At 48.4% G+C, this 27,452-nt stretch overlaps 2 protein-coding genes across 5 annotated transcripts; one reads left to right on the top strand and one right to left on the bottom strand.

The window, feature by feature from the left end:
- Positions 1 to 193: 193 nt before the first annotated feature.
- Positions 194 to 8,895, bottom strand: CFAP298 (cilia and flagella associated protein 298). Its single transcript, XM_078616187.1, has 7 exons — positions 8,806 to 8,895; positions 7,103 to 7,254; positions 6,380 to 6,547; positions 3,729 to 3,796; positions 2,262 to 2,420; positions 1,355 to 1,486; positions 194 to 444 (listed from the first exon to the last, which is right to left on the bottom strand). The coding sequence occupies exons 2-7, from the start codon at positions 7,239 to 7,241 to the stop codon at positions 256 to 258; spliced, it is 855 nt and encodes a 284-aa protein (XP_078472313.1). The 5' UTR covers positions 7,242 to 7,254; positions 8,806 to 8,895; the 3' UTR covers positions 194 to 255.
- Positions 8,896 to 9,714: 819 nt separating this feature from the next.
- Positions 9,715 to 25,585, top strand: SETD4 (SET domain containing 4). Of its 4 annotated transcripts, none has more exons than XM_078616184.1 (11): positions 9,715 to 9,928; positions 11,270 to 11,307; positions 12,269 to 12,357; positions 12,846 to 12,958; positions 13,878 to 14,089; positions 16,617 to 16,781; positions 17,642 to 17,816; positions 20,138 to 20,219; positions 21,171 to 21,251; positions 22,034 to 22,148; positions 23,729 to 25,585. In XM_078616184.1, the coding sequence occupies exons 1-11, from the start codon at positions 9,715 to 9,717 to the stop codon at positions 24,236 to 24,238; spliced, it is 1,794 nt and encodes a 597-aa protein (XP_078472310.1). In that variant the 3' UTR covers positions 24,239 to 25,585. The 4 variants fall into 4 exon arrangements, 3 of the variants coding, with proteins under 3 accessions (XP_078472310.1, XP_078472311.1, XP_078472312.1); XM_078616185.1 differs by having other exon boundaries at positions 9,870 to 9,928; positions 12,269 to 12,353; XR_013588478.1 differs by lacking the exons at positions 20,138 to 20,219; positions 23,729 to 25,585 and having other exon boundaries at positions 22,034 to 22,098.
- Positions 25,586 to 27,452: the final 1,867 nt, after the last annotated feature.

Here is a 27,452-nt window from a genome sequence, read left to right as displayed (position 1 = left end):
GGTGAAACAATGACAGGACTGTCGTCTCCACCGGCGAGCAGTGTTTTGACTGCGATTAGGGTTAGACGCACGCGCGCACACCCACACTCACACACGTGCACTCGCGCGTTAGGGGTCTCCAGAGCAAGCTCTGTCGAGGCAGCAACGGCAGCGACAGACTACAGCACACAGCTCGCGGTACTCATGTGTGGCAGCAGCACAGCCATAGCCAGTGCCTCTAGATTTTGTCTCAAATATGGTTGGTGCTGTGTCCACTTAAGTGGGTACATGTCGGCATGCATGAGCGCATTCACACACACGCGTCTGTGTGTTGGGGGGGGGGGAATTGAGGACGTGAGTGCACAGTACCTTGAGCTCTTCCTGACGCCGGTATGCTTGCAACATCATTTGCTTCTGCTGTTCCTCGCTCACGATGGGCTCTCTAGCAGGGGCACCCTGACCTCGCTGGCACAAGACAAAGACGACAATTCCCCGTATAACCTTAACAGACTGCTGGGGCAAGTACTGTTAGCAAAACACCTATAAAGGCTGACACGGCACACGAGGGGGGTGGGTGGCCAACACCACGCCCGGCCGCCTTGTCTCCCTAGTGGTGATGTTTTCACACCGTACCAGGTACTCATTTGAGGCTAAGTCAACCTACACACAACAACAACAACCGCCATTCGCCACTAAGTGGCGACGACGTCACCACGGCGCTTGTGCCAGGCTATGTGCACGTTAAGGCCACGTGAAGTGTCGAACGCCCGCTGGCAGGTCGTGGGACAGACCCAGATGCCATGGGTTGCCTGACTGAAATGACCGATATACCACCTGTGCCCCCTACTGTGGCAACTTGCTGTGCTCTAGCCACCCTGCGATCCGCTCATTGTTGTGAGCATCGCTCCTCTGCCCTCCGTTGTTGAAGGGCGACTCTCTCCAACTGCCCAGTAGCGTCCTTCACGAGCCTCCTCCACAGAGGCCGATCTTGTCACCGCTGTACCAGTCATTGGCAAGTCCACTCAGCTCCACGTCCTCCTGTACCACATCACTCCATCTCTTCTCTAACCTGTGCCGGGCCCATTTAGCCCCCTCTATCCAGCCGAACAAAAGCTGTTTAAGCATACACATATGCACAATTATATACACACACACACATCCCCCGTTGAACCCTTTTCTTCATAATTGTCTAATACTGACCATTATCCCTTATCGTGTCGTTTCCTGCCCAAGCCCACTTTTATTAACAGCAAGAATTATATTCTTTAACCTGCAAATGTTATCTTAATCCATGTGCTGATAACTGATCACGGTGCCTGCAGTGTGTGTAATGAACAGAGATAAGTGTTAGCAGTGGCCTGGACACCACTGTTACCTTCTGAATCTTGATGACGATCTTGGTTTTCTCGTTCTTGCCAATGTAGTCGCTAAGCTTCTTGTCCGACTGCAAATGCTTCCCTGCCCACCACAGTTGAGCTTCCGTCTCATCAATCACCTGCAGTCCCGCCTGACACAGCCATACAAACCATAATAGTGAATCAATCAAGTCCTGCCCGATGCAGCCATATATTTACCCCCCAGCCTGCACCGATATTTATCCCTGGCCAGAAATCCAACTCTGTTCGCCAGATTTGTAGCACTGTTTCAATGTTCCCACATATATACATACACAAAAACAGCCGCCATTCACCACGAAGTGGCAGTCACATCACCACAGCACTTGTGTCAGGCTAGGTGCACTTTTAGGCCACGTGAAGTGTCGAAGGCTCGCTGGCATAGATCGCGGGACAGACCCAGGTGTTATAGATTGATTTGCTGAGATGACTGGCAGATGCATCGCATGTGTTCCCCACTGTGCCAACTTTCTGCGTTTTAGCCGCCCGGAGCTCCGCTCGTTGTTGTGAGCATTGCTCCTACACCCTTCGCTGTTGTTGGAGGGTGACTGCCTCCAACTGCCCAGTAGCAGCGTCCTTCATGGGCCTGTTGACACCACTTGTGCAAGTCCTCCGATTAGCACGGTTGCCAACGTACGATGTGAAAGAACATACATACATAGCCATCGGAAAGTCTAAACAGCTCCACATCCTCCTTTATACCACATCAGTGCATCTCCTCTCTAAGCAATACTGCGCCCATTTAGCCCTCTCTATCTGGCGAAACAGCAGTTCCTTGGACACACGGTGGCTGGGGATGCGACCTGAATGATCCAGCCAATGCAGCCTCCCCTGCTGGAGGAGCTCACTGATGGGACTGTGTACAGAAGTACACACACACATACGCACTTGCATGCCGGCCAGCTCAGCCTTGTCCTCTATCTCCATGCGCACGGGGTCGTGTGGGGGCAGCTGCATCGGATAGACAATGGTGACGGCTCCTCTCAGCTGATCGAGTGCCTCCTGCACCATCTCCATCGTCATAAACACATTCGCCTGCACCTGGTTCTGAAGCACAGAGCAGATGACACATACACATATGTAGCCCGGTTTAAAAAACACACACACATAGCACTAATGTAACATACAAAGACCAAGACAAAGATCCCCCCTATAGCCTGAATTTATTGTTGGGGCAAGTGCTGTTACTGAGCCCCTATGAAGGCCATTACGGCACACGAGGAGGTGAGTGGCCAGCACCACGTCAAACCGCCTTTGTCTCTCAGTGGTGATTCTTACACACCACACCAGGTACTCATTTCAGTTGATCTAGTACATACACATTCAAACACATAGCACTCACAATATATACTGTACAAGCGTAGTGTAATAGCGCCTGCTACTGTCCAGTAGCGGCAACTACGGTGGACAAACAGTACACACGCCGGTGAGCATATACAAGGTTGTGTGTCGGCAGGGCGGAGGAACTGGGGCAAGGCTCATGGAAGACCCCATCTGGAAGCCCCTGGAACCTGCTAGTGGGTTCGAGAAGGGAGGCGCGGCCAGGGCAGAGCCAGGCCGCGCAGGGTAGGATAAAAGTAGCTGAGAGCGGGAGCTCAGGGCTGTCAGTTCTGGGAGTGGACTCGTCTCGTCATCTCTGTCGTCTTTGCCGTCTTCGCTAGATATTGCGCGGCCGGGTAGTTGTTGGCTCTCTTGGTCAGCGCCATCGGTGTTACATGGTCAGGGTTGTGTTTAGGCTAGACGACTAGGGAGAGTGTGAGGGCGAACCTGTGAAGTGTGAAGGTGTTGAATAAAGAAAGTGCCTCCCAGAAACCCTTGTCTCCGAATCACTGACACTACACATGTATATATCACACACACATCACTAATATAGTACACACATATATTACACACGGAACACTAATAGTATATACACACGCATAGCAATAGTACATACACACATATCACACAGCACAAACAACACACATACATACCACACAAAGCACAAACACATAACATGCACAGCACACGAAAATATATCATATGGCATGCACATATATCATCCCATAGCACCTCCGATTAGTACGGCTGGCTACGCACGACATGAAATAAGTTCAACATACATACACAGCGCTTAGCACACACAAAGCACATACATAACACACACAGCACATGTCACCAGTAAGCCTCTTCCCCAGAGCGGTCTGGCTCTTAATAGGATCTTACGTTGTAAACATCACGTATGCTACCTGCCAGCAATGAATGGGCAATAACCTCATCACATATAAGTTTGACTGCCACTTGTAATGAAAACAATTGACACGAGTTCACACGACTTTCAACCGAATTTCTTGACTTACTCTGAAGTACATTTACCTTTGAAATAAGTGCTTTGGCTTCTTGTATCGTTTTCCTCAGGACCTCTTGCATCTTTTCATTGGGTGCTTAAACACATATTAAGGGACAGCAGGAAACATTATAAGATGGTGCAGCTCTGTCAGTGCTATTTGATATGCAATATGGACACATGCTGTATATGTCTAAATACTGTGTGCTATATGCTGTGTCAGAGGAATGCAGCCGGCATTACCGAGATTCTAGGTTCGAATCCGAGTTTAATCCACCCGTCATTAAACTGGGCGATCAATGACATACCTGTCAACCCCTTATCAGTGCCTACCTTATTACAGACCAATTCTGACCTTATTGGTCACCCCGTGCCCTTATACATCTCAACGTTCATCCTAGAAAGCCCCATACAAGGGAGAAACACAAACAAATAGACAAAACAATTGTTTTGTCCGTATTGAAACGGCTGTACGCCATATGGACCTGAAAACTCAATTAACCTGTTCAAGAATAAGGGGCCGTCCATAAATGACGTCACGCGATTTTGGACGATTTTTTACCCCCCCCCCCACATCGTCACACGGCGTCACAAAAAGTCAGACCCCCCCTCAAATATGACGTCACAAAGCTCTGCCCCCCTCCTAAAAAATAAAACATGTTTTAAATCGCTTTAAACTATTGTCATTGTAGTGCGTATTTAATGTGGCGCTGCACTCTGATGTTGTAGGAGAAAACATTTCTTAAAAAGTCTATTTAACTAAGTAGACTGTGTTGTCTATATTTATTTAAAGTTGCGTTTTGATGTGACGTCACATTTCTCAAACCCACCCCCCCTCGTCACACATCGTCACAAATGTCTGACCCCCCCCCCCCCCCACTAGGTGCGTGACATCATTTATGGACGGCCCCTAAGGGTAAACCGTATGGGTTGACAGATATGCAATGACAGTGTCAGCTCAGTCACACATGGCTGCTGAAAAAAAAACAATCTATGAAATTAAGTTTAGTTCTGTCACTTAAGTGGACAAATTTCCAGCTCTGAAAATAAAAAAAATTGTTCACTTGATTGCCATACAGCTGTTTTCTGTGAAAGTGTGTAATGGGGAAGTGCGCCCCCTTGGAGCCCCCTAGTTTTATGGATGGAAAGGTCAGGGAAATAGTTTTGCGATATCTTCAATGTGCCGTTCGCTAGCATTCCAAGCGAATAGATTGCTTACGGTGTGAATGCCAGACGGACACTTCATATCGAGACACGACGGCAACGGTGCACTTCAAATGAAATTGTAAAGTAAAATATTTAACAGGAAAAGAAACACAACTTGGAAATGTCCGTGTTTCCAATCCATGTCAAAGCAGATTATATAATTCTAGATTTGAAGCTTTCGTGACTGCAAGGATTCATATTCTTAGGTTTTTTCGGTAAAGTCACGTAGGTAAAAACATTAAAATTAATAAAAGTAAAATAAAATAAAAATCACGACGTTTCGTAGGCAACACAAGCTTCCGTCTTCAGGTTATATAAAATGATAGAAACCTTAACGATGATCTGGTCATATCCTGAGGAAGTACCTTCTACTGCCTTTACCGTTGTTATTGTTCGTGTAACTTTTGTTGCCCTGTGACCTCTATAAACCTTTGCACAAAAAAATCATGGAAAACATTTTCTACGTAATAATAGGGTTTTTCCCCTTTTTTTCTGGCAAACACAACTGAAACCTTTTTACAAGGATTCATGTCTGCATTAACCACAATACTTGCAGTCAAAATGCAAACAAAAAACACTATGATAATATATGCATTGTCCTTGAAACTGATTGGTCCACACCAAGGGACGGCTTTTGAGCCTCGACCCAATTGACTGCAAGTATTGTGGTTAATGCAGACATGAATCTTTGTAAAAAGGTTTCAGTTTTGTTGCCAGAAAAAAAGGAGAAAAACCCTATTATTATATTTTGGTACGGGCAAAGGAGGTCTAATGATGTATTTTCTACGTAGTTAATTTTATTAACAGCACGAAAACCTACTATCCACCACCTCTTTAGATCCTGGTCAGCTTTCCATAACTGCCCTATATCCACACACTCTGATGTTTTTTTCCGGTAAAATCGTAACTGCAGCTAAAACTATTTTTAAAAAAAAGTATGTTACCAGGTAAGGCCCACTGAGCTATACAGCTCTTTTTTAGAAGCGACCTGGCCACAATTGATTGGTCAAAGTAGTGGCTTATCATGTGGAAATTTCTACCAGCCTAATACTCCAAACGCATGTTTCTAAATGTGGAGGGAAAAACCAGAGGACCCGGAGAAAAATCCTCGCGACCACGGGGAGAACATGCAAAATTCAAATACAAAGACGTCAGGGTTGAGATCGAACCCACGACCTCCTGTATGCCAGGCGAGTTAATTAACATCTCGTCACCGTGCTGTCAATGCACTGCTGAATGAAGGTCTCTCAAGACATGTAAGTCGTCAGGGGTTGTTTGACCATACTTGTTGGTGTTATGCCATTAGAAGTGGTGCACAAGCACAAATAACACTCAACACATTGACAAATAACACCATGGCCCTAAAAGGAAAACAACATCGAGTATGAATGGTTTTGTTTAAGGCAACGACCCTTCTTCATAGCACCGTATTGGTCAGTGGGCTAACTCCCCTTGAATAAACTCGGGGGGATACCTTGGCCTCCTCTACGCCCGCAGGGATCGGGGGACAACTGGGCGCCGCCGCTGGGCACGCAGATCTCGGCCCACTCGTCCCGAAGCCGCAGTTCCACCAGCTGCTCCTCCGTCAGGCCCTGCATGTTGGGCGGCAGTGCTGCCCCGTGCGACGCCAGCTCCTCCACGACTGCCTCGCATGCACGGGCGCAGCGCACGGGAAGCGTTGCCGTCGCTTTTAAGCGGCGGAAAGAGGCCAAACGAACTTTAAAGGGTCGCCAGACCAGCGATTTGAGCTCAGACCGTGGCACGGATAATAACGTTGCAGAGGAAAATTAAAACCGCGCGCAGGTGAACGTTCGCGCCACGTTGCGGTGATAAAGCACAAATCATCACACACAGCATGGAGCAATTGACGCACGGTTAAAAATTACTATTCGGTACAGTATCCGATTGATAAAATTCTGTATGTGGATGGTAGAAAAACCCATAGGCGGAGTTTGACTTTTTTTTTTGAGGGAGGGGGGCAGGGGTTCACATCGTCCCTCACAAAAGGAATCTCGGATGCATATCATTCATTTGTTTTCAATATTAATTGTACACTACTGATTAATTAATTAATGTGTCCGGTTTTGGGAGGGGGCATTGCCCAGTTTGGGGGGTGGCCCCAACTCCGCCGATAGAAAAACCTTTCCTGAACCCAGCGAGCTTCCTCCCGACTCTGGGCGGGCACCGGGTTCCTCACCCGAGCACAGCCGCTCCACGCGGAGGCGCCCGTTGTAGATGCGCGTCGCCCGCGCCGTGAGCTCATCGAGCGGCGCTTGCGCGGCGCTCTCCAGCAGGAACTGCGATTCATCCCCACGCTTCACGTGCAGCAGCACCATGGCCTTCCTTCGTCTGGGGAGAGAAAAACAAAAACACGAGTGAGCGGCAAGGCCAATTGGAGGGTTCCACAGCAGCGCAAAAAAAAAAACTGCTTTCTCGAGCAGATGCCACTCAGCGAACACAGCTAAACTATACGAACTAAACTTATTTTAACTCAACTTTTTATTTATTTATTTTAGCAGATAAGGCTCACTGAGCTACATAGCTCTTTTCTCAGAAGTGACGTGGCCATCACAAATGATAGCTCAACGAAGTAGTTTACCATCATCACGTGGAAATATGTAATAGCCAAAAACTCTAAACGCGTATTGTATATTATAAATGTAGAAGGAAAAACCGGAGGATCCGGAGAAAAACCCGAGTGGCACAGTCATTGGAGTCTTCTACAGCAACGCCCAAACAACTTTCTCGAGCAGATGCCACTCAGCGAACACAGCTAAACTATACGAACTAAACTTTTTTTTGGCTACACTATTTTTGCTTTACCAAGTAAGGCCCACTGAGCTACATATCTCTCTTTTAATAACCGACCTGGCCAGTGGCCACAAATGATATCCCAACGAGCTTATCACGTGGAAATGTATAGCAGTCAAATACTCTAACCACGTGAAGTTGATTTTAAATGTGGTGGGAAAACCCGGAGGAACCGGCAAAAAAACACTCAATCACGGGGAGAGAGACACGCAAACTCCAACTATACAGTAGGTGTCAGGGTTAGGATCAAACCCACGACCTCCTGTATACCAGGCGAGGCAGTTAACATTTCTCCATGTGGAGAGAGACACGCAAACTCCAACTATACAGCAGGCATCAGGGTTGGGATCGAACCCACGACCTCCTGTACAGCAGGCGAGGCAGTTAATATCTCGACACATTCTTGACGACCCCCCACCTCAACCAAAGCCAACCTCTACAGACGCAGTCACGCACGTTGTCCGCTCCTCCGCCAGGGGAGGCGCGGGGGGCCAGCGATGGAACTTTCGAGAACTCCCCGTGCGACAAGTCAACAGCGGACAACGCCGCTGTGACTTGCACATGCTTCGCAATCAGACGCGCAAGAACCACCAACAACAACAAGAACCACCATGCGTGTCCGTGAGGCCGGTGCCATGAGTCGTCAAAACGTTTAAGAGCGCCGACAGAGAAGAGGCGTCAGTCGAGAGGCACGAGAGTTTAAGTTTCTCAGTTTCATTTATTTGGTGTAGCCCCGTGAGCCATTCGGCTCTTGAATCAGGTGCAACCGCAACAAACAAAAACAAGAAAACATCTTAAAGTGACTATGTGACTAAGTGCAAACTGAAAATCCAGCAAAAATCCAGCAAAAATGCCAGAAAAAGCACCGTACACCAACGCTGTGTGCAAAAATCCCAGTGGGATGCGAGTCAAACAACAACCACAAGCCAACTTATAGGGCCTAGAGAGTCAGTAGAGAGAATCTTGTTGTTGTGAGTGTCTTGTTGTTGTTGTTGTGAGAGAGTCTTGTTGTTGTCGTGAGAGAGTCTTGTTGTTGTTGTCGTGAGAGAGTTTTGTTGTTGTTGTTGTTGTCGCGAGAGAGTCGCTCACCTCTAAAAGTCTCAACCCGCGGAGCGAGGCCCGTGCAGTGCGAGAGGCCGCAGTGACGTCACGCGTCCTCTCGTTGCCACGCGACCAGGGCGGAGACGGAGGGAGGGGGGGTCTGGAGGAGCAAGGAGGAGGGGTGAGGAGGGGGAGGGGTCAGGAGGAGGAGATGAGGAGGGGGGGGGTGAGGAGTGGGGTGAGGAGGAGGGGGATGGGGGGGGATGGGGGATGGGGGGGAGGGGGGATGGGGGGGAGGGGGTGGGGGGATGGGGGGGGGGGAAGAGGGGGTGGGGGGGATGGGGGGAAGAGGGGTGGGGGGGAGGATGTGGGAAGAGGAGGAGGGGGATGGGGGGGGGATGGGGGGATGGGGGGGAGGGGGTGGGGGGATGGGGGGGAGGGGGTGGGGGGGATGGAGGAAGGAGGGGGTGGGGGGGATGGAGGGAAGAGGGGGTGGAAGAGGGGGGGGGGAAGAGAGGGGGGGGGAAGAGAGGGGGGGGGAAGAGAGGGGGGGGGAAGAGAGGGGGGGGGAAGAGAGGGGGGGGGAAGAGAGGGGGGGGGAAGAGGGGGGGGGGGAAGAGGGGGGGGGAGAGGGGGGGGGAAGAGGGGGGGGAAGAGGGGGGGGGAAGAGAGGGGGGGGGAAGAGAGGGGGGGGGAAGAGAGGGGGGGGGAAGAGAGGGGGGGGGAAGAGAGGGGGGGGGAAGAGAGGGGGGGGGAAGAGAGGGGGGGGGAAGAGAGGGGGGGGGAAGAGAGGGGGGGGGAAGAGGGGGGGGGAGAGGGGGGGGGAAGAGGGGGGGGAAGAGGGGGGGGAAGAGGGGGGGGAAGAGGGGGGGTCGTGACCCGGATGCTATCGTTTCTTGGGTGGGGGAGTGGGGCGGTGTGTGTGGGGGGGGGGTCAGGAGTCAGGGGTCACGCATCATGGCGGGAAGCGCCGGTCGCACTGCGAGGAGACGGCGGCGGCGGCGGAGGTCGCGGACGACCGCGGCTGGTTCGGCCACGCCGGCTTCTGCCGCGGCCACGCCGAGCGCGAGTGGCGCGCCCCTGGGGCCCGACCCGCGCCACGTGGAGCTGCGACGATGGATGCGCCGGCGCGGATTCGGCCGCTGCAGCCTGCAGGCCGCGGTGTGGCCGGGTGCGTGTGCTCGCCGCGGGAACGTGGACAGTCGTCCCCACCCCCCACCTCACTCTCTCCCCGAGCAGCGGATAGAGCATGGCTCAGTCCCAGGGCTTACCGTCATAGCATGTACTGTACCCCACTGTCACACCCTGTACTGTACCCCCCGCTGCCACAGCATATACCGTACCCTCACAGCATATACTGTACCCTCAGCATATACCAGACTGTACCCCACATTGTCATCGCATTTACTGTACCCGTACTGTACTGTGCTCCCACTGTCATAGCATGTACTGTACTCCCACTGTCATGGTACGTACCGTACTCCCACTGTCAGCATGTGCTGTATTGTACCCTCACTGTCAGCATGTGCTGTACTGTACTCCCACTGTCACAGCATGTGCTGTACTATACTCGAACTGTCACAGCATGTACTGTACTCCCACTGTCACAGCATGTACTGTACCCCCACTGTCAGCATATACTGTACTCCAACTGTCACAGCATGTATTGTACTCCCACTGTCACAGCATGTACTGTATTCCCACCCAGGCAGGTGCCCTTGTGAACACGCGCCTCGTCCATGTGTCCACTCGCAGCCCTTTTGTCGACCCACTCCCGGATGACGGCGTCCGCTCTCCTACGCGAATCCTTGGGGGGTGGGGGGGTTGTTGAAGGCGGGGAGCAATAGACGCGGTCGTCTAGAAGTACGGTACAACTCTGCATGCCGTCTAATCAGGAAGGTCCAACCGAGTCTCAATCAATACCTCTTCTAGAGGGTCCTGCCAAGTTTCGCAGTCGGGAGCGAGTTTGGTTTGTGTAATGCGAATTCAATAAGTTGTCGGTAAATTTTCAGCATTAGGATATTTGCCAATACCAGTTAGAGTTGTGTAATTTTTATTTTTTACCATGGAAGGAAACGGTAGTACTCAGAGGAAATTCCATGCAGCACAGGGGAAGAACATACAAACTCCACACGCCAGGGTTTATGCGTCGATAAGAGGTGTTTGGGTTGAGTGGGCGACCTAGGATGGCTTTAGTATAACAGCGCTCCAGACACGTGCGCATTTCCTTTCCACAATATTTTGTATGTTTAAATATTTAAAATGCAATACACCTTTACTGAGAATGAATAACATTGCTCTTTTAAGTTATTAAATTTAGTCCAGATTTGTTAAATTTTAAATGTGTTTAAAATATTGTCCACTTAAAGTGACTCGATAGGTCGTCGCTGTAAAACAGAATGCTGCTTCACGTGCCTCAATGGTTGTATTTAATCTGCTGGTTAAGTAGAGTGATTGACGTGTGCTTGGCGAGCAGCTGAGGTGACAGCTTTGTCTCACCTTCTCTTTCCAGACACAGGGCGAGGGCTTATGGCGAGGAGACATTTCCAGGTGTGCTCTTCCTACCACGCAGTTCCTATTCTTTCGAAGTTGATATTGTTCATGCTCATAATCAACGTTTTTGGGTTTAGATCGCGTTATTTATAAATGTGTCGTAACCCTCCACCACCCGACACGGCCAATCAGCAAAAAAGTGTCACGTTGACAAAAAGACAAACAGTTAACTGCTTTAGCGGTGTGTTGAAGCGTGAAACCACAACATTTACAATTTTTGAGTACGACGTTTCGCTGGTAATTGCATCCAGCATCATCGGGCAATTCGCCAGAATGGTGAGGCTCTGCTCTTGCTCCATGTTGTTCTCCACAATTTTTATCACAATTGTGCCAATCGGCATCACGTCATTAGGATCTCTTGCACGAGCGATGCAACGCTTCGTGAAAGGGAACCTCCCGTGGAAGGCGGATGTCACAGGGGAAATTCTCAGATCCCTTTCAAGTGACCTTTGGTTCACAGAGTATGGGGCAACACTTTCCCATCCGCCTTGCTAAAGTTAGTACAATGTGGCGCGTTACAGTCGAACTCATATTTTAAATCCTCAGAGCTGGAAGTAAGCGACATTAATCGCAGAACCAAATTTAACGCGGAAGTTTTTTTGTACAGACCTTGGTGGCCGGGCTGAGGCCATCAACTAATACCACATTAAGGCCTCGGTTTAATCACATGCGGCTGCCTGGCTTGGAACATAGAATCTCAAAAGTGCCAGCTCAGCACTCTGACCTCTGAACCACCCAGCCTCCATGCAGAGTTCCTCCAGACCCGTGTGTCACATGGCAGCATGCCGCAGACACGTGACAGTGTGTTTCATACGCAGCACGTATCACTGTGTGTCCCGCACCTAACACGCGTGTGTTTCTTAAAACATTCTAGAGAGTCCTCAGGCTCGTTCGTGAGGTGAATGACCATTCACTGAAAATGACTTCACCCCCTCGCTGCCTTCCCTTCCCCTTGCAGCCAGGCGATGTCATTATCTCTGTTCCTGAGCGATGCCTTCTCACAGCCAGCACCGTGCTGGACACCTACCTCGGGCGCTACCTGCGTGAGTGAGTCTTCACAACGCTTTCCAGATAAGGTTGAACGCTTGAATACATGAGCTCTGCCCTCTGTTCGTCTGTAATGGGGTGGTGATTATAACTCTTCGTAAAGATGATCCAGTTTGAACCAAACCTGACTATAAAGTCACGTTGCATTCGTGATTTATTGCTAGAAAACCGGCCACATTGATCAAAGGGTTGTCCACAACCTGCAACACGAATCAGCGATGAAAGGACTCTCCTCGGCATGCTGTCGAGGGGAGTACTTTCTTCCACAGCGTGCCGGCTGAGGCACCCCCACCCTCCCGGCAGAGCCATTATCCAAGTTCCCTTTTCGCATGGCGGCCTATGGACGGACGTATCGCTTCCTATGCGTCTGGTGTGAGCACTACTGTTATTGTTCATTAAATGCCTGTGAGGGAAATCACACATTGGTAAGTTACGTAATGCATATTCATTTTCGTTTATGAATGTTGACTCTTATTTGTGTGTTGCAGGTGCAGTGGGAGTGTGACTGCATTGCAAGCGCTATGCGTGTTCCTCATCTGTGAAAGGTTCTTCTCTCAAAGCAAGACCTGCTTGCCTTTGGCGCGTGACGGGGACCCCTCCTGTGAGTAGCGAGGGAGCGATGCGGCTCCTGAAATTGAATTTGAAAACTTCTACCATTGCATTCCTCGTACATGGAGCAGGGTTAACATCTCCTTGAGATGAAAAATCCAATCGGAACTACCACAGAGCAGTGAAACTCTTCACAAACACCAAAGATTAGAGAACGGCGTACGGAAGCGCATAGCACAGGGCTAACGCTTGCGATCCCTACAAACGATGTCGGGTCCATGCTATAGAGGGCAGCAAAATCTGGCAGCAGGTTGACTTGATTGGTAACACTTTTACCGCAGCAGTCCGCAACACCTGTTTCAGTCATGGTGGTCGCCCATCCAAGCGTCTTCCAGGCTCATCTCTGCTTCGCCTCCGAGATATGACGTGATCGTGAGCAATCTGGTGATTTGACCATTTGCGTTTTGGGTCTATAAAGCGTTGAAATACTCCTTGTATTGAGCTCAGTGAGGCTGTCCTGGGTAAATGTCAGAGGTTGCAAACGGGTTTTGATTCCTTACCGTACCCGGCCGCACCAGGGTCGCAAACGGGTACCCGTACCCTACCCGATACCCGGCTACCTGTACCCGGCCGGGTATTGGGTAGGGTACGGGTACCCGATTGCGACCTCTGGGATGAAGCCATGTTGCAGGCGCAGGTGGGTTGATTCTAGAAACTTGAATTGTGAGAAGAGACAAGACGTTGGGAAATGAGTGACAAACGGTGACTCACCAGTGACTCACGGTCTACCCGTACCTGGCCGCACCAGGGTCACAAACGGGTACCCGTACCCGGCCGGGTACGGGTAGCCGGGTATCGGGTAGGGTAAGGGTATCGGGTACCCGATTGCGACCTCTGGTAAATGTGCAGCGCTGATCGACAAAACTGAAATGAAGTGCGCCGACTCGTCGTGTGCATGCGTTTTCCGACAGTGCAGCAGCAGCAGCAGCCGGGACAGTGGGGCCCGTACATCGCCGTGCTCCCTGCGTCGTACTCGTGCCCTGCGTACTTCTCCAGCGAGGAGAGGTCGGCTCTCCCTGCGCCCCTTCGTCAGGAGGCCGAGGCTCAGGTGGCAGCGCTGCTGCAGGACTGGCGGGGCACCCGGCCGCTCGTCCGCCTGCTCCAGCCGCTCTTCCCAGAGCCCGTGAGTGAGCACCAGGGTCGGGATTTTCAGCTATGTCAGTCAGTGGGCCGCATGATAAAAATTTACACGTGGTGTAGGGGACCGGGCGGCTCAAATATCAAAACTCTTGAGCCAGCACCGCTGATAATCCTGGGTTTGAAAGCTGGTTTTAGTCACCTATGATTAAACTGGGTTCTCAAGTGAAATGAGTTGATGGTCACAACCATGTCACCAATGACTGTACAACAAAAACTCACGTTAAATGTGCTTTTGCACTTAATTTGGATAACGTCTCGCTTTGAGAATGAAAATATTGCTTTGACTATATGCAACGTACAACTGAAATTCCAACGAGAAACATTTTTTACTGTCTAGGACAGGGGTGGGGAACCTTTTTTGTGCTAAGGGCCATTTGGATATTTATAACATCATTCGCGGGCCATACAAAATTATCAAATTAAAAATATGCCTGTTACATTTGGTCAAACATTTAATTAACTCACCCCTAATGTGATGCCTGGAACTGCTTCTATTTGGTGAGGCGTGTGATGTTAGCTGGTATTGATGATGTTGTTGCTACTCGCAACTGCTTTTCCAGGTTTGCTCCTAGATTTATTGAATTTCGAGTCCCGCCTGCGGTTGCCTTGGCAAAGCCAGACCAAATGATTTCGCTGGCCTTATACGGCCTGCGGGCCGGATGTTCCCCACCCCTGGTCTCGGATATAGTTCAAAAGTACATTCAATAAAATATTAGTTGCAAAGGTTTTGTTCAAAAGCACTAACATTACATGAATACGCATTTTAGCTGCTGTGTCAGGTGTAGTTTCCAAGCACTCATAGTAACTGAGTATCACATCCCATTGCATATTAAAAACGGACTGAAGGGTACACATCTCTTTAAATGTAAGAAGCAATCTTAATCGATGTTTGGACATAGCATAGCCACAAAGCAGAGTTTCCAAATCCAGTATTTACTCCTGCAGCAAAGGGTTGAAGGGGTAGCCCAGTTTTTAGCACACTATGCTATAAACCCGGTAAGCTGAGTTTGATTCCATGTCATGGGTATCTTCGGCGGCAATTGAAATGTGAACCTGTCGTGCCTGCCACCCCCACCTTCCTTCATCAACCTGCAGTGGCCAGTGTGGTGAAGTATCGTCAAACACCCTGCACGCAATTGGAAGGTCGTCATCCAGCGGTGCATTGATAGGGCTGTACATTATTATCGTAAACTATTTCTTGGAACACATCGTTGCGGGGATTTTGAAGTGCATCTTACATTGCGACAATTTAAATGTGGACTTGATAGACTGGATTAACTCGGTGGTGATGTTGGTCTGCGCCCTAACACACACCCCCTGTGTGGAGGTTCGTCACCGGCGATTCTTGGTAAACGCCTTCAAGATTAGGCGAAGTTTGAATATTGTTGTCATACCTGTGGTGGAGCACACAAGTTACTACCTCACACTGTGTCATAGAATTTAATGTATAGCAGTCAATTTGAAGATGAGCCAACACTCACCCCAGTCACTCACTCGCCAGCGGTCAGTCGCCTCCTCGTGACTCTTCTATCGCTACTACCATGGTCACTGTTCCCGTAAACTTTGCTTGTTCATTCCTCCACAAATGTAAAGGATTTTGATTTAAAGCTTTCGTGACTGCAGGGATTCATCTTCTTGGTTCTTTCGGTAAAGTCACGTAGAAGGAAAATAATAAAATAATAAAAATGAAACATAATAAAATCATTCTCACGACGTTTCGGCCACAACGCAAGCAGCCGTCTTCAGGTGGAGAACAGGTCTGTCAAGTAGACAGAGTCATTCAGGCTCTGTCTACTGCAGACGGTTGCTTGCGTTGTGGCCGAAACGTCGTGAGAATAAGTTTATTATGTTTTATTTTTATTATTTTATTATTTTCCTTCTACGTGACTTTACCGAAAGATCCAAGAAGATCAATGTAAAGGACTCGGTCTCTACCAGACACTGCCTGTGTTGTCTCATCGGTACTGTATTCAACCACCACGCTGAAAGGTCACTCACTCCTTGTTCTGCTTCTTCCCACGAACTGCTACACTTTTCAATTCCTTCCCATCGTCTATTTTCCCAGGCTCTAATAATGAACCTTCTTTAATTAAAAGAAAACAAAAACATGTAAACTCTAACCTTTTACTACTTTGACAGTGCTGATTGTTGCTGGCTCTTTAAAATTTGGAGTATGTGGTCTGCATTAAAAAAACACGATAATAAAGACATTTTCTTGGTTCTTTCGGTAAAGTCACGTAGAAGGGAAATAATAAAATAATAAAAATGAAACATAATAAAATAATTCTCACGACGTTTCGGCCACAACGCAAGCAGCCGTCCTCATGTGAAGAACAGGTCTTTCCGACAGACCTGTTCTTCACGTCGTGAGAATTATTTTATTATGTTAAATTTTTATTATTTCATTATTTCCCTTCTACGTGACTTTACCGAAAGAACCAAGAAGATTAATCCCTGCAGTCACGAAAGCTTTAAATCGAAAAATAAAGACATTATTCGCGTGCGTGTAGGTGAGTCGCGTGTTCTGCAAGGACGCGTTCCGCTGGGCGTGGTGCAGCGTGAACACGCGGGCCGTGTACCTCCCCGCCCAGCCCTGCCCTGCCCTGGCCGGGGGCACGGGGAGCCTCGCCCTCGCACCTGTGCTTGACCTTCTGAACCACCACCCCTCCGCAAAGGTCAGGAACCTGACAGTCCCCAACTGACATCAGAGGGGGAATCGGCCACAGATTCTTGACTGTGCTGTATCGCATGACGCTGCGCCGCATTACCCACGTTCACACGGCAGTTTCGCCATCAGGGATCAAAGTCAAACTTCTCATTTAGCCTCGGGCTTCATTTCTCACTCCATACTTTCCGGGTTGCTGAACGACTGGAGTAGCATACTTGGCATCCAATTTAACACGTTGGCTTTCGCGACCAATATCATCCATAATTTCCATTTTTTTGGGTTAGATCGTAAATATATAAATGTGTCGTTCAACCCGCAACCACCAGACACAGACAATTAGTAAGCTTTGTGATGTAGACAGAATATGCCAATTCGTTACTAGTACAACAAAGTGGTGTTGGAGAGGAAAGCCACAACATTAACAATCTGAGTACGACGTTTCGCCAGTAACTACAACTAGCTTACGCGATCTAATCCAAAAAAACTTGTATTACTTGGCAACCATTTAGTTTTCAGCGGTCGGCTGACTTTATGAATTGGTTTTCCGTGTACTCATTTGCAAAGCTTAACCTAGTCACGAAAACTTCAAATCTAGAATTAAAGCTTAACCTACTTTGAAAATTAAATGCAATTTCTATTTTATTCAGCCAAAAAACGGAATTGGCAGCACGGGACTAGTAGCCACAACCATAGCAAGAAGTATACTTGATGTGGTGCGTAGTTGCGGACATATTCTCCGTCGCCAAACCGGACAATTGAAGTCAATACCTTCTGAGATGTTAGCGTTTGGCAAGATGAAAAGGATGCACTGGCGTCGCTAAAGTGCCCTGCGGCGCGTACTCTCTCTGTGTGGCGGTGTGGCGGCAGGTCACGGCGGGGTTCAACGAGGCGACACGGGAGTACGAGGTGCGTGCTGGGCAGACGCACGCACGCCACTCGCAGGTGTTCATTTGCTATGGGCCTCACGACAGCCAGAGCTTGCTGCTGCACTACGGCTTCGTGTGCGATGCCAATCCCCATGACGTCGTCTACGCCACTGTCGGTGAGATCCGGGGGCGTCTGGTGCTTGCCGGCACCACTGACAGGGCACCCAGCAGAGGTCGCAACCGGGTACCCGATACCCGGCTACCCGTACCCGGCCAGATACGGGTAGCCGTTTGCGACCCTGGTGCGGCTGGGTACGGGTACGGGTAGGCTGTGAGTCACTGGTGAGTAACCGTTTGTCACTCATTTCTCAACGTCTTGTCTCTTCTCACAATTCAAGTTCCTAGAATCAACCCACCCGTGCCTGCAACATGGCTTCATCCCAGAAGTCGCAATCGGGTACCCGATACCCGTACCCTACCCGTACCCGGCCGGGTACGGGTAGGGTACGGGTACAGCCGGGTATGGGTACGGGTACCCGTTTGCGACCTTGGTGCGGCCGGGAACGGGTAAGGAATCAAAACCCGTTTGCGACCTCTGGCACCCAGGCTCGCCCAGAGACACCACCCAGGTGTGCCTACTATGCACGTGACGTCGCTTGGCGTTTCCGCGTTCCGCTGCTTGTTGCCGAGGTTTGCCGTTTGAATGCGACGGGCCACCCTGGTTAATAACGCGGTGCATATTAAACCATAAAATGCTACATGCCGTCTGCTTCACCATGGGTGTTAGAGATTCCATGGTGTTATTCGAAGAAGAGTAGGCGATTGCGTTGCCGGTGTCACTGTCTAAATGTTGACGAATCTGAAACATTCCACCGTAAATTACTGAATTTCAAAACGCATAGCAACGTCAGCCCCTCGTGCGAAAACGTCGCAGGATCCCTCCTGGAAAAGGGTCTTGAGACTCGGTGAGGTTTTCCTGGGTAAACGAGCATAAATCGCAATCATAATAACATGGAGAAGAGGTCTGACATTGTTCACTGATCATACATAGAGTACACTTTGGTTCTTTCGGTAAAGTCACGTAGGTATAAAATTAAATAAATTTAATCACCTGATGACGGACGCTTGTGTTGCGCCCGAAACGTCGTGATTTAATTTATTTTATTTTATAGCTACGTGACTTTACCGAAAGAACCAAAGAGTATGGATCCCTGCAGTCACGTAAACTTCAAATCTAGATTGACCATAGAGTAGTAGCTGCTGCTGCAGTAACCCTCACCATGCCGCAATGACCAGGAGCGTTTGCCGTTGCACCGTACCGAAACGCCTCTCGCGATTCGCAGATCCCATCGTGTATTTATTTTTGTGGATAAGGAGATATATACATCCGATTATATAACACTGGTCAAAAAAAAAAAAACATGTTTTTCTGGCCTGGACTTTTGCAGCTGTTTTAGACTAATTTCAGGGTGCTGACTAAATCTAATCTCAGATTTGCTGTATCACATCTCATTTTATGCTATCGGCATACCCCATTTTCATTGATTTTACCCGAAATTAACTCTGTCACTTATGATTGCAGGTTGTTGTGAGTCAGTGACTGCTTTAGTGTTAAAATATGGTGCTATATTTTTAGGATAGTGTGTTTATAATATCATTTTATGTAGATATCCACATTTATTTAATATTTTTCTTCTGCAGTTTTTATTGAAAATGCAATATTTGATATCTCAAAAACCTGATGTGATAGACAAAAACTAATGCCAGATTTGGAATCAGCACCCCAAAATTACCTTAAAACCGTTGGAATACCTTATGCCAGAAAAAGTGTGTTGACCAGTGTTATCCGTGATTGGAGAACAGGCACACCCAAAAGTCACCTTAAAGTTCTAAATTGAATCCTATTTGTGTTCAGCTGCTGATGAGTGCACGGATAATAGGATCCACCCACACCCTCTATATCAACGCGGATAGGAGCCTCACTGTGTTCTCCAGGCAATGGGGCCACACTCAGCTGTTACTGCCACGCAATGTAAGGGACTGCTCTACTTACGAACACTCGATTTACGAACTTTCATAGATACGAACAAACCTGTCCAGTTGTCTGTTCGGATCGAGAGTCGTAAGTTCAACCGCCGCGCAATACGTAGCGGTGGTGGCATCTACATCTGCAGAACATAAAGAACCAGTAGCGTCTACATTTACAGGAGATTATACAACTTTTAAAGCTATTCCCCATGTTTAGTGTACACGCCGTACAACATGTTTGGAATCGACAGGAGTAAAAGTTGGACTTAAAAACAAATCGAATTAAGGACAGACCTCTAGAACCTAACTCATTCGTAAGTAGAGTAGTCCCTGTATGTATGTTGAACTTCTTTCGCACCGTACGTAGCCAACCGTGCATAATCGGAAGTGTGGGGGAAGGACAACAAACTAAACACAAATCAGTTCTAGAGAAATGAGTTTAAAATGTGTGCGGCTCTTGTCTGTGCAGACGACGTGTTGGGTGTGGCGTGTGGCCCGAGTACTGCCGCTGAGTGGAAGTTGACCCTTCTGCAAAAGAGGGACCTCACCAGGTTAGGCGCCTCCTCCATTGACCTCACCTCACAAACCTTTACCTCACCTCACCATGAAAAGCCTCGTTTCATAATGCTTCACTGCAGACATTTTCAAGTCCTCGGTCCTGAGGTGGCCGGGTGGGTCAGATATCAGAGTGACTGAGCTTCCATCGCTGAGATCCTGAATTCCAAACCAGGTTTTCAAGTGGAGTAAGTTTATGGTCTGAGCCCGATCACCAATGATTGCACAAAAACACCATGGTATTAAAATGTAGGTCTGTAGTTAATTTGGCGAAATTCCAATTGTCATCATTCGGAATATTGGTTTGACTCGTGCAACAAATATTGCCTTTTTTGGAAAGTGCTGCTTCCTCCGAGTGCGTGAAGATGAAGCCACTCGAGATGTCAGAAGCAGTTCTTTGCAGCTTCAACAGGCCGCTTTCTAACATGAAGCGGATCACTGCTGTGCAGAGGTCGCAAACGGGTTTTGATTCCTTACCTGTACCCGGCCGCACCAGGGTCGCAAACGGGTACCCGTACCCATACCCGGCCGTACCCGTACCCTACCCGTACCCTGCCGGGTAGGGTACGGGTATCGGGTACCCGATTGCGACCTCTGGGATGAAGCCATGTTGCAGGCGCGGGTGGGTTGATTCTAGGAACTTGAATTGTGAGAAGAGACAAGACGTTGGGAATTGAGTGACAAACAGTTACTCACCAGTGACTCACGGCCTACCCGTACCCGGCCGCAACCGGGTACCCGATACCCGTACCCTACCCGGGTATCGGGGTACGGGTATCGGGTATCGGGTACCCGGTTGCGACCTCTGCTGCTGTGTGAGACTTCAAATGGATTCTGCATCTCATGACGTAATGCCAATAGCACAAATGTGATAAAATTGAGGAAAAAGACACGGCGCACCTTAAAATCCCATGTTCCTCTCCCCTGTCCTCCCGGCCTTTTCCTAGGAACCTGACATTTGGAGTGGACGGTCCCTCGTGGAGGCTGCTCACAGCCATCGGGATTCTCTGCCTTCCTGCGCACAAGACGTAAGCCCTCGCCTGCCGACCCGTGGTCATCTCCACGCATCGCTTGTTTGACGGTCACATGTTTCTCTTTGAATCTTCATGGGTTTCACATCCGCGGATTTAATGCCTCTCCGTCGCACCCTTCAGTTGCACCGCATGTGTGCGCTCTCCGATTTAAACTGCGGCTCGTCAAAATTTCCGGGAGGCTCAACTGGTACACAGCTTCGAGCCCCCCCCCCCACCTCTGTTATCCCCTCCCACTTTTATATGGCCCCGCCCACTTTTATATGGCCACGCCCACTCGACAACCAGCCCCACGGCCTCCTGGCTCTGCCGTTGGGCCCCACCTACTGCTCATAGGGTCCCGCCCCACTGCTCGGGTTGCCCTACCCTTTGTCCGCAATCATGAGCTGAGCACGAGACCAGAAAACGTTAAACCGGCGACAAAATTCGGATTTTTCCAAAAGCTTTAGGACACTCTGAAATCAACGGGGCTGTACCTGCCGTAATTCGCAGCGATGTGGTGGTCCAATTGTGCTGTGTGTGTGTGTGTGGGGAGCGGTTAGCACGCTGTACTACGAACCGATTATCTGACTTGGTCATGGGCCTCCCGTAGGTCGACTCGGCATCAAATGAGTACCTGGCGCATGTGTAAACATCGACGCTGGGAGACAAAGGCGGCCGGGCGTGGTGTTGGCCACCCGCCCCCTTGTGTACCGTGCCGGCCTTCATAAGTATTCACTAACAGCACTTGCCCCAACAGTCTGTTAAGTCTACACGGGGGATCTTTGTCTTTGCCCCAGCCACCTGGTCTCGGATGTGATCGTCGGCCGAGGGAGCATGCAGGAGGAGACGCAGGAGCTGGCGCTGAAGCTTTGCTGCTGCATGGAGCAGGCACGGAGGATGACCATCGCCAGGGTAACGTGTGTGTTGGCGTGACGCACTCTAATTGTACTTTGTAACGTACACAGGTTTTTTTTTACATTTCTGGAAGATTCAACGGTGCAGGAAACCGCAAACAAGCGGGAAGGCATTCAGAACAGATGCCAACAATTGGCCAAGTTTTGTAGTCCTACGTGGGATACTAGCTTTCCTACCCGGCGTCGCCCGGGACTTGGATTCACCACACCCGGCCGCCTTTGTCTCCCCAGTGGCGATGTTCACACACCACACCAGTTACTCGTTTGAGGCTGAGTCGACCTAGGGGAGGCCCCGGGACTGGTTCAAATAATCGTCACCGGTGGTGGCCGTGAGCAGGAATCGAACTCGGGTCGCCGGGTTCGTAGCCCAGCGCGCTAACCACTACACTACACTGCGTGACGCTTCCACATGTGCGGGTCACGTGACAGATTTGACGTCACAGCTCACTTGCCGTGCAAAAAATATATGCATTATTGAGCTCCCCCCCCCCAAAAAAACGAAAGTGTATTTTTATAACTTTTGCATGGTGTACAGTCTGGAAAGTACCCACATGGCAAATTTCAAGTTTGATGCATGTCGGGAAGTATGTTAAACATTTTGAACAGGCACACATAATCACAACTTTGCCTTTTATATATATGGAGATTTGGCAAACTCACAGCAATGCTCGTTTATATGTGTTGAGATGTGGTCGTTTTGTGAAACCACGTGTTGTAAATGTGTGCCATCTGAAGTGTTCCTGATCAAGCCTCACTCTTCTCTCGGCACTCTGCTCTCTAATGGCTGCAGAACAGATTAGTAAAAGGTCAGGTTGCAGCGATATGGCGATTACATCGTCCGTTTGTAACATATGAATATACCGTGATTCTTGTCGCTTTCATCCCATATCTCATTTCCTGACCAAATATATTAGAAATAACAGTGGCGTAATCTCTATTAGCAATTCATTTAGCGCTTTCAAAAAGGTTTTCCTGAATAATTGACAGCATGATCATGACATGAACGTGCTCAGGGGATATTGAGGATTTTTCTGTATCTGACAGCATGTGTGCTCGTAGCGGTGCAGTTTTTGTCTATAGGCGAGAGCACAGAATGGTGCCACCTGAGGTAGCAAAACTGTAGTCGTACCCTTTGTATCTACACGGCGAATGTGAGTTAATTTTACAACCCACTCGTTTCAAATGGTTATCACATGATCCCCTGTGAAGAAATTGGAACCACGCGTGTTTTAACACCTCGGGTGACACCAAAAGAGGGAAATATCTCGTCTGGGCTCGTGGACTATTACCATCACAATGATTAGAATAACACCAGTTGAAGAACGTTTAAATAATATTAATTTGTACTGGAAGTACAGCAAAGAAAAAAAACAATTGTAAAACGTGATTACAAACTTTAGGGATACTGATTTTGCAGCAATCTTGACGTCATGTAAATTGATAGGATATCATGAAAATTCCACGATTGTACCACGATCTAGAGCAAGCACAGCACGTGCTGAGGGGCTCAGCGATTTGTTTAGCGCTGTGAAGTCATCCCTGGGTGTGCGTCTGCAATGGTTTTGTGTCTCGCGACAGATGTCGCCCGGCTCAGGGGAACCATCGCGGCTTCTGCTCCAACTCCTGACTCAAGAGCTGTGCATCCTGGTCTCGGCTCGCAGTGCGATGCAGCGTCAACAGCAAACAGCACAAGTGACAGCAACCACAGAAACAACCACAGATACAACAGCAACCACAGATACAACAGCACAAGCAACAGCAACCACAAAAACAACCACAACTACATATATAACAGCACAAGTGACAGCAACCACAGATACGACAGCAACCACAGCTACAACAGCAACTACAGAAACAACCGTAACCACAGATACAACAGCAACCACAAATATAACAGCACAAGTGACAGCAACCACAGATGCAACAGCAACCACAGCTGCAACAGCAACTACAGATACAACAGAAAAACCAACCACAGATACAACAGCAAAATATGCAACAGCACAAGCGGCAGCAAGAACAGATACATCAGTACAAGTGAAAGCAACCACAGATGCAGTAGAACCAATGACAGAAGTAAAAGATTAACCCACGTCTTTCGCAACAGCGTCCAGTCACTGTATTCAACTTTTGAATCGTTCATTAAATAGGATGGCTTATATTTTAATTTCAAAGGAACAAGTTAAGGAATGTGTGAATTGTTGTGATTAAGAGTTACAATTCGAGAACGGATTATTTATTTAACATTGTGGTGAATGAAAGTGCAGGGGTGGAATGATTCCATAAAGGCGCAGTGGTGGCAAGATGTTAACTACCTCACCTGGTACGCAGGAGGTCGTGGGTTCGATCAGGACTCAAACGTCTGTATATTTGGAGTTTGCATTTCTCTCTCCGTGATGGTGTGGATTTTTATCCAGGTCCTCCGGTCTTTTCCTCCACATTTATAAACATGTGTTTAGAGTATTTGGTTGCTATACATTTCCACACGATACGCCACGTTTTTCTTGCTATCATTTGTGGCCAGGTCGCTTCTCAAAAAGAGCTACATCGCTCCGAGGAGCTGAAACTGGTAAAATAAAAAGTTGTCTGCAGATGTCATTTTAAATATCGTATATGAACAGAAACTATTTGGTGAACAATTGAGTGTAGGTGTGGTGTGCTTAATATTATTGAAGTACTGTGTGCTATCATTCCAATAACACTAGCTAAAACTTGTTCCTGCTAAACTGAAGTCAGTTGTGGGGGGGCTAGAACAATTTTGGCAACCCATAAAATATTTACTCGCCCAGCACAGATCTAGAATCGCACGAATCAAAATCTTTCGACTGGAGGAATCCGATGAGCAATGAAGCTCTTTTTCACATGCCCAGTAGACATCGTTCTGGCTGTAGCTACTAGTATGTGTGTTGAACTTTGTTCGCACCGTACGTAGCTAACCGTGCAAAAAGGAGGTGCGAGAAAATGACAGCAAACTAAGCAAAAAGCTGTTATAAAGAAATTCGTTTTCAATCTAGATTTAAAAGTGCATATCTCCAGTGGCTTTCTAATGTCGGAAGGAAGAGCGTTCCGGACGGCCGCAGAAGCGCATCTGAGACCGCACGATGCAAGTGACCGTCTTTGTTCGATGGTTAGCTTGAAGTCACTGCAAAGATAGCCAGGTGCCACCTACTCCAGTCTGTGAGCAACAAGGGAAAGTGAGCAATTTTAGCCGTGGTTTATTTCCGGGGAACCTTTTTGCCATTCTCAAGATGATGAAATAATGAATAGGCTTCCTGGCAAGCAGAAAGGGTAAAATCTATTCACCGTGGTATATTGTCTGTTCACCCCGCAGTCTTCCAAGTGGGGATCATAGCCCCCTGCACCCCCCCCCCCACTGCCTTTGTCTGCATGTGTCTATGGTGATATTTTTGTTTTTAATAAAATTCAGGAAGTACACTGCGCTGTTCTGTGTGACCACGTGGGAGGGAGGATTGATTGCCCGTTGTTGTTGCCTCGGTGTTTGCACTGTTTGCTCGCATGCTTTCACCCTGAGGAACATTGAGATGCTCTTCCTGTTTTAGATGCTCTTATCAGTCGGCAGCCATTGTCTTTACACCATTGGAACCTCATTTGCCAGTAAAAAACATGATCATTGGTTTTTTTACCCTTCTATCTGGCACAGGTGTCAGTTTTGTTGCCAGATAGAAGGGTAAAAAACTAATTATATTTTTTACTGGCAAATGAGGTTCCAATGGTGTAAATACTTACCCCGAGCTCTCATCCTCTGATGGTGCCATTGTCTTTGAGTTGTGCGCCTTTTGGCGTCATCTGGTCCAACCCATGTGAGACTAGGCTCTAAGGAAAGCTGTCTCGGGTGTGGACCAATCAACTTCAAGGACAGTGCACATTATCAGAGTTATGTTTTTTGTTTGCATTATGGCTGCAGGTATTGCGGTCTATGCAAACATGACTCCTTGTAAAAAAGGTGTCAGTTTTGTTGCCAGATAAAAGGGTAAAAAAACAATTATCAGCCATTGTCTTATCTTATCTTACTCCTCTTTGTTTTCTGTAGAGCATGAGGACACAACAAGCCCATACCATGCCGGACGGCCTTTAGCAGCTTTCTCTGCTTCACCACAAGACAAGGCCCCCCGTGGTCTTTAGTTGGTTTTGAATGGTGCGTCACCAGCTGATCTTCAACCTGCCCCGCGGTCTTTTCTCTTGTGTCCACCGCAGAGCAGTTTTCGCAATGGACTCTGGTTCCATTCTCAGCACGTGTCCCAGCCACCTGAGTTTTCTCTCTGTTAAGTCCCGCGTTATGCATTTTGAATTGGTCTCGATGTTACAGGTCCCGGTTTGAAATCTTGTTTGGCCAGAAGATGCGACAGGTTTTCGTCAGGCGGTTTAGGTGGAAGGTTGATAGGGGGAGCTCATGTCTATCTTGGCGGTTCTCCAACTTTCACTTTTGTAGAGTAACAATGATTTTACATTGCCGTTATATATTCGTACCTTTGTCTTTAAAATGTATTGGCCAGAATTCCAGATGTTTATCAGTTGGAAGGTGTGTCTTGCCCTGTTTAGCCTGGAGTTTTGATGTATAATTTTCTTTGCTTATTATAGCGCCACGGTATGTAAAACTATCAACCTGTTCCAGTGGTTTTCCCCTGATTGTTGCATTTATTGCTGTATTTATTTTCATTTCTTGGGTCTTTTCTACGTTTATCTGCAGGCCTAGTTGCTCAACAAACTGGCTCAACAGAGTTGTTTTCTCCAGCATATGGGTTTTGAAGAGAGCAGGGCTATGTCATCTGCGAAATCCTGATCTTCGAGCACTGATCTACTGAATTCCCCATAGCCATTGTCTACGCACACTCTGATCTGTCCGCTGCTGGATGAAGGCTTGCCCATGCCGTTGCCATCCCTCAGGCAACACCAGGCATTAATCCCTAACAGCGAAACGTCTTGCTCACGTCCACTTTTCTCATCAATGTTTCTCACTTTGCTTGGGCTCTAATTGAACGTGTCTACGGGACCTTTTTTGCCAATATCAAAACTGATGAAAAGAATAATGTTTTACCCTTTCTGTCAATAAAACAGGTGTTAACACCAAATAGATACCTTTTTCAAGGCAACAAGGCTGCATTAAGCACATGTTTGGCCAGAATTCCAGATGTTTATCAGTTGGAAGAAGGTGTGTTTTGCCTTGTTTAGCCTGTTTGTTTTGCAACAAGTATGTGTGGTTAATTCAATGTTTTGCCATAAGTAATTCACGTATTACATTGTCTCAACATGCACAGATTGGAAACGTCCTACGTTTCGCGAC

Source organism: Lampetra planeri, chromosome 50, assembly GCF_965212315.1.
Source record: "Lampetra planeri chromosome 50, kcLamPlan1.2.h2, whole genome shotgun sequence".
NCBI classification, from domain to species: Eukaryota; Metazoa; Chordata; class Hyperoartia; order Petromyzontiformes; family Petromyzontidae; genus Lampetra; species Lampetra planeri.
This window is presented reverse-complemented; position numbering and strand designations above follow the sequence as displayed.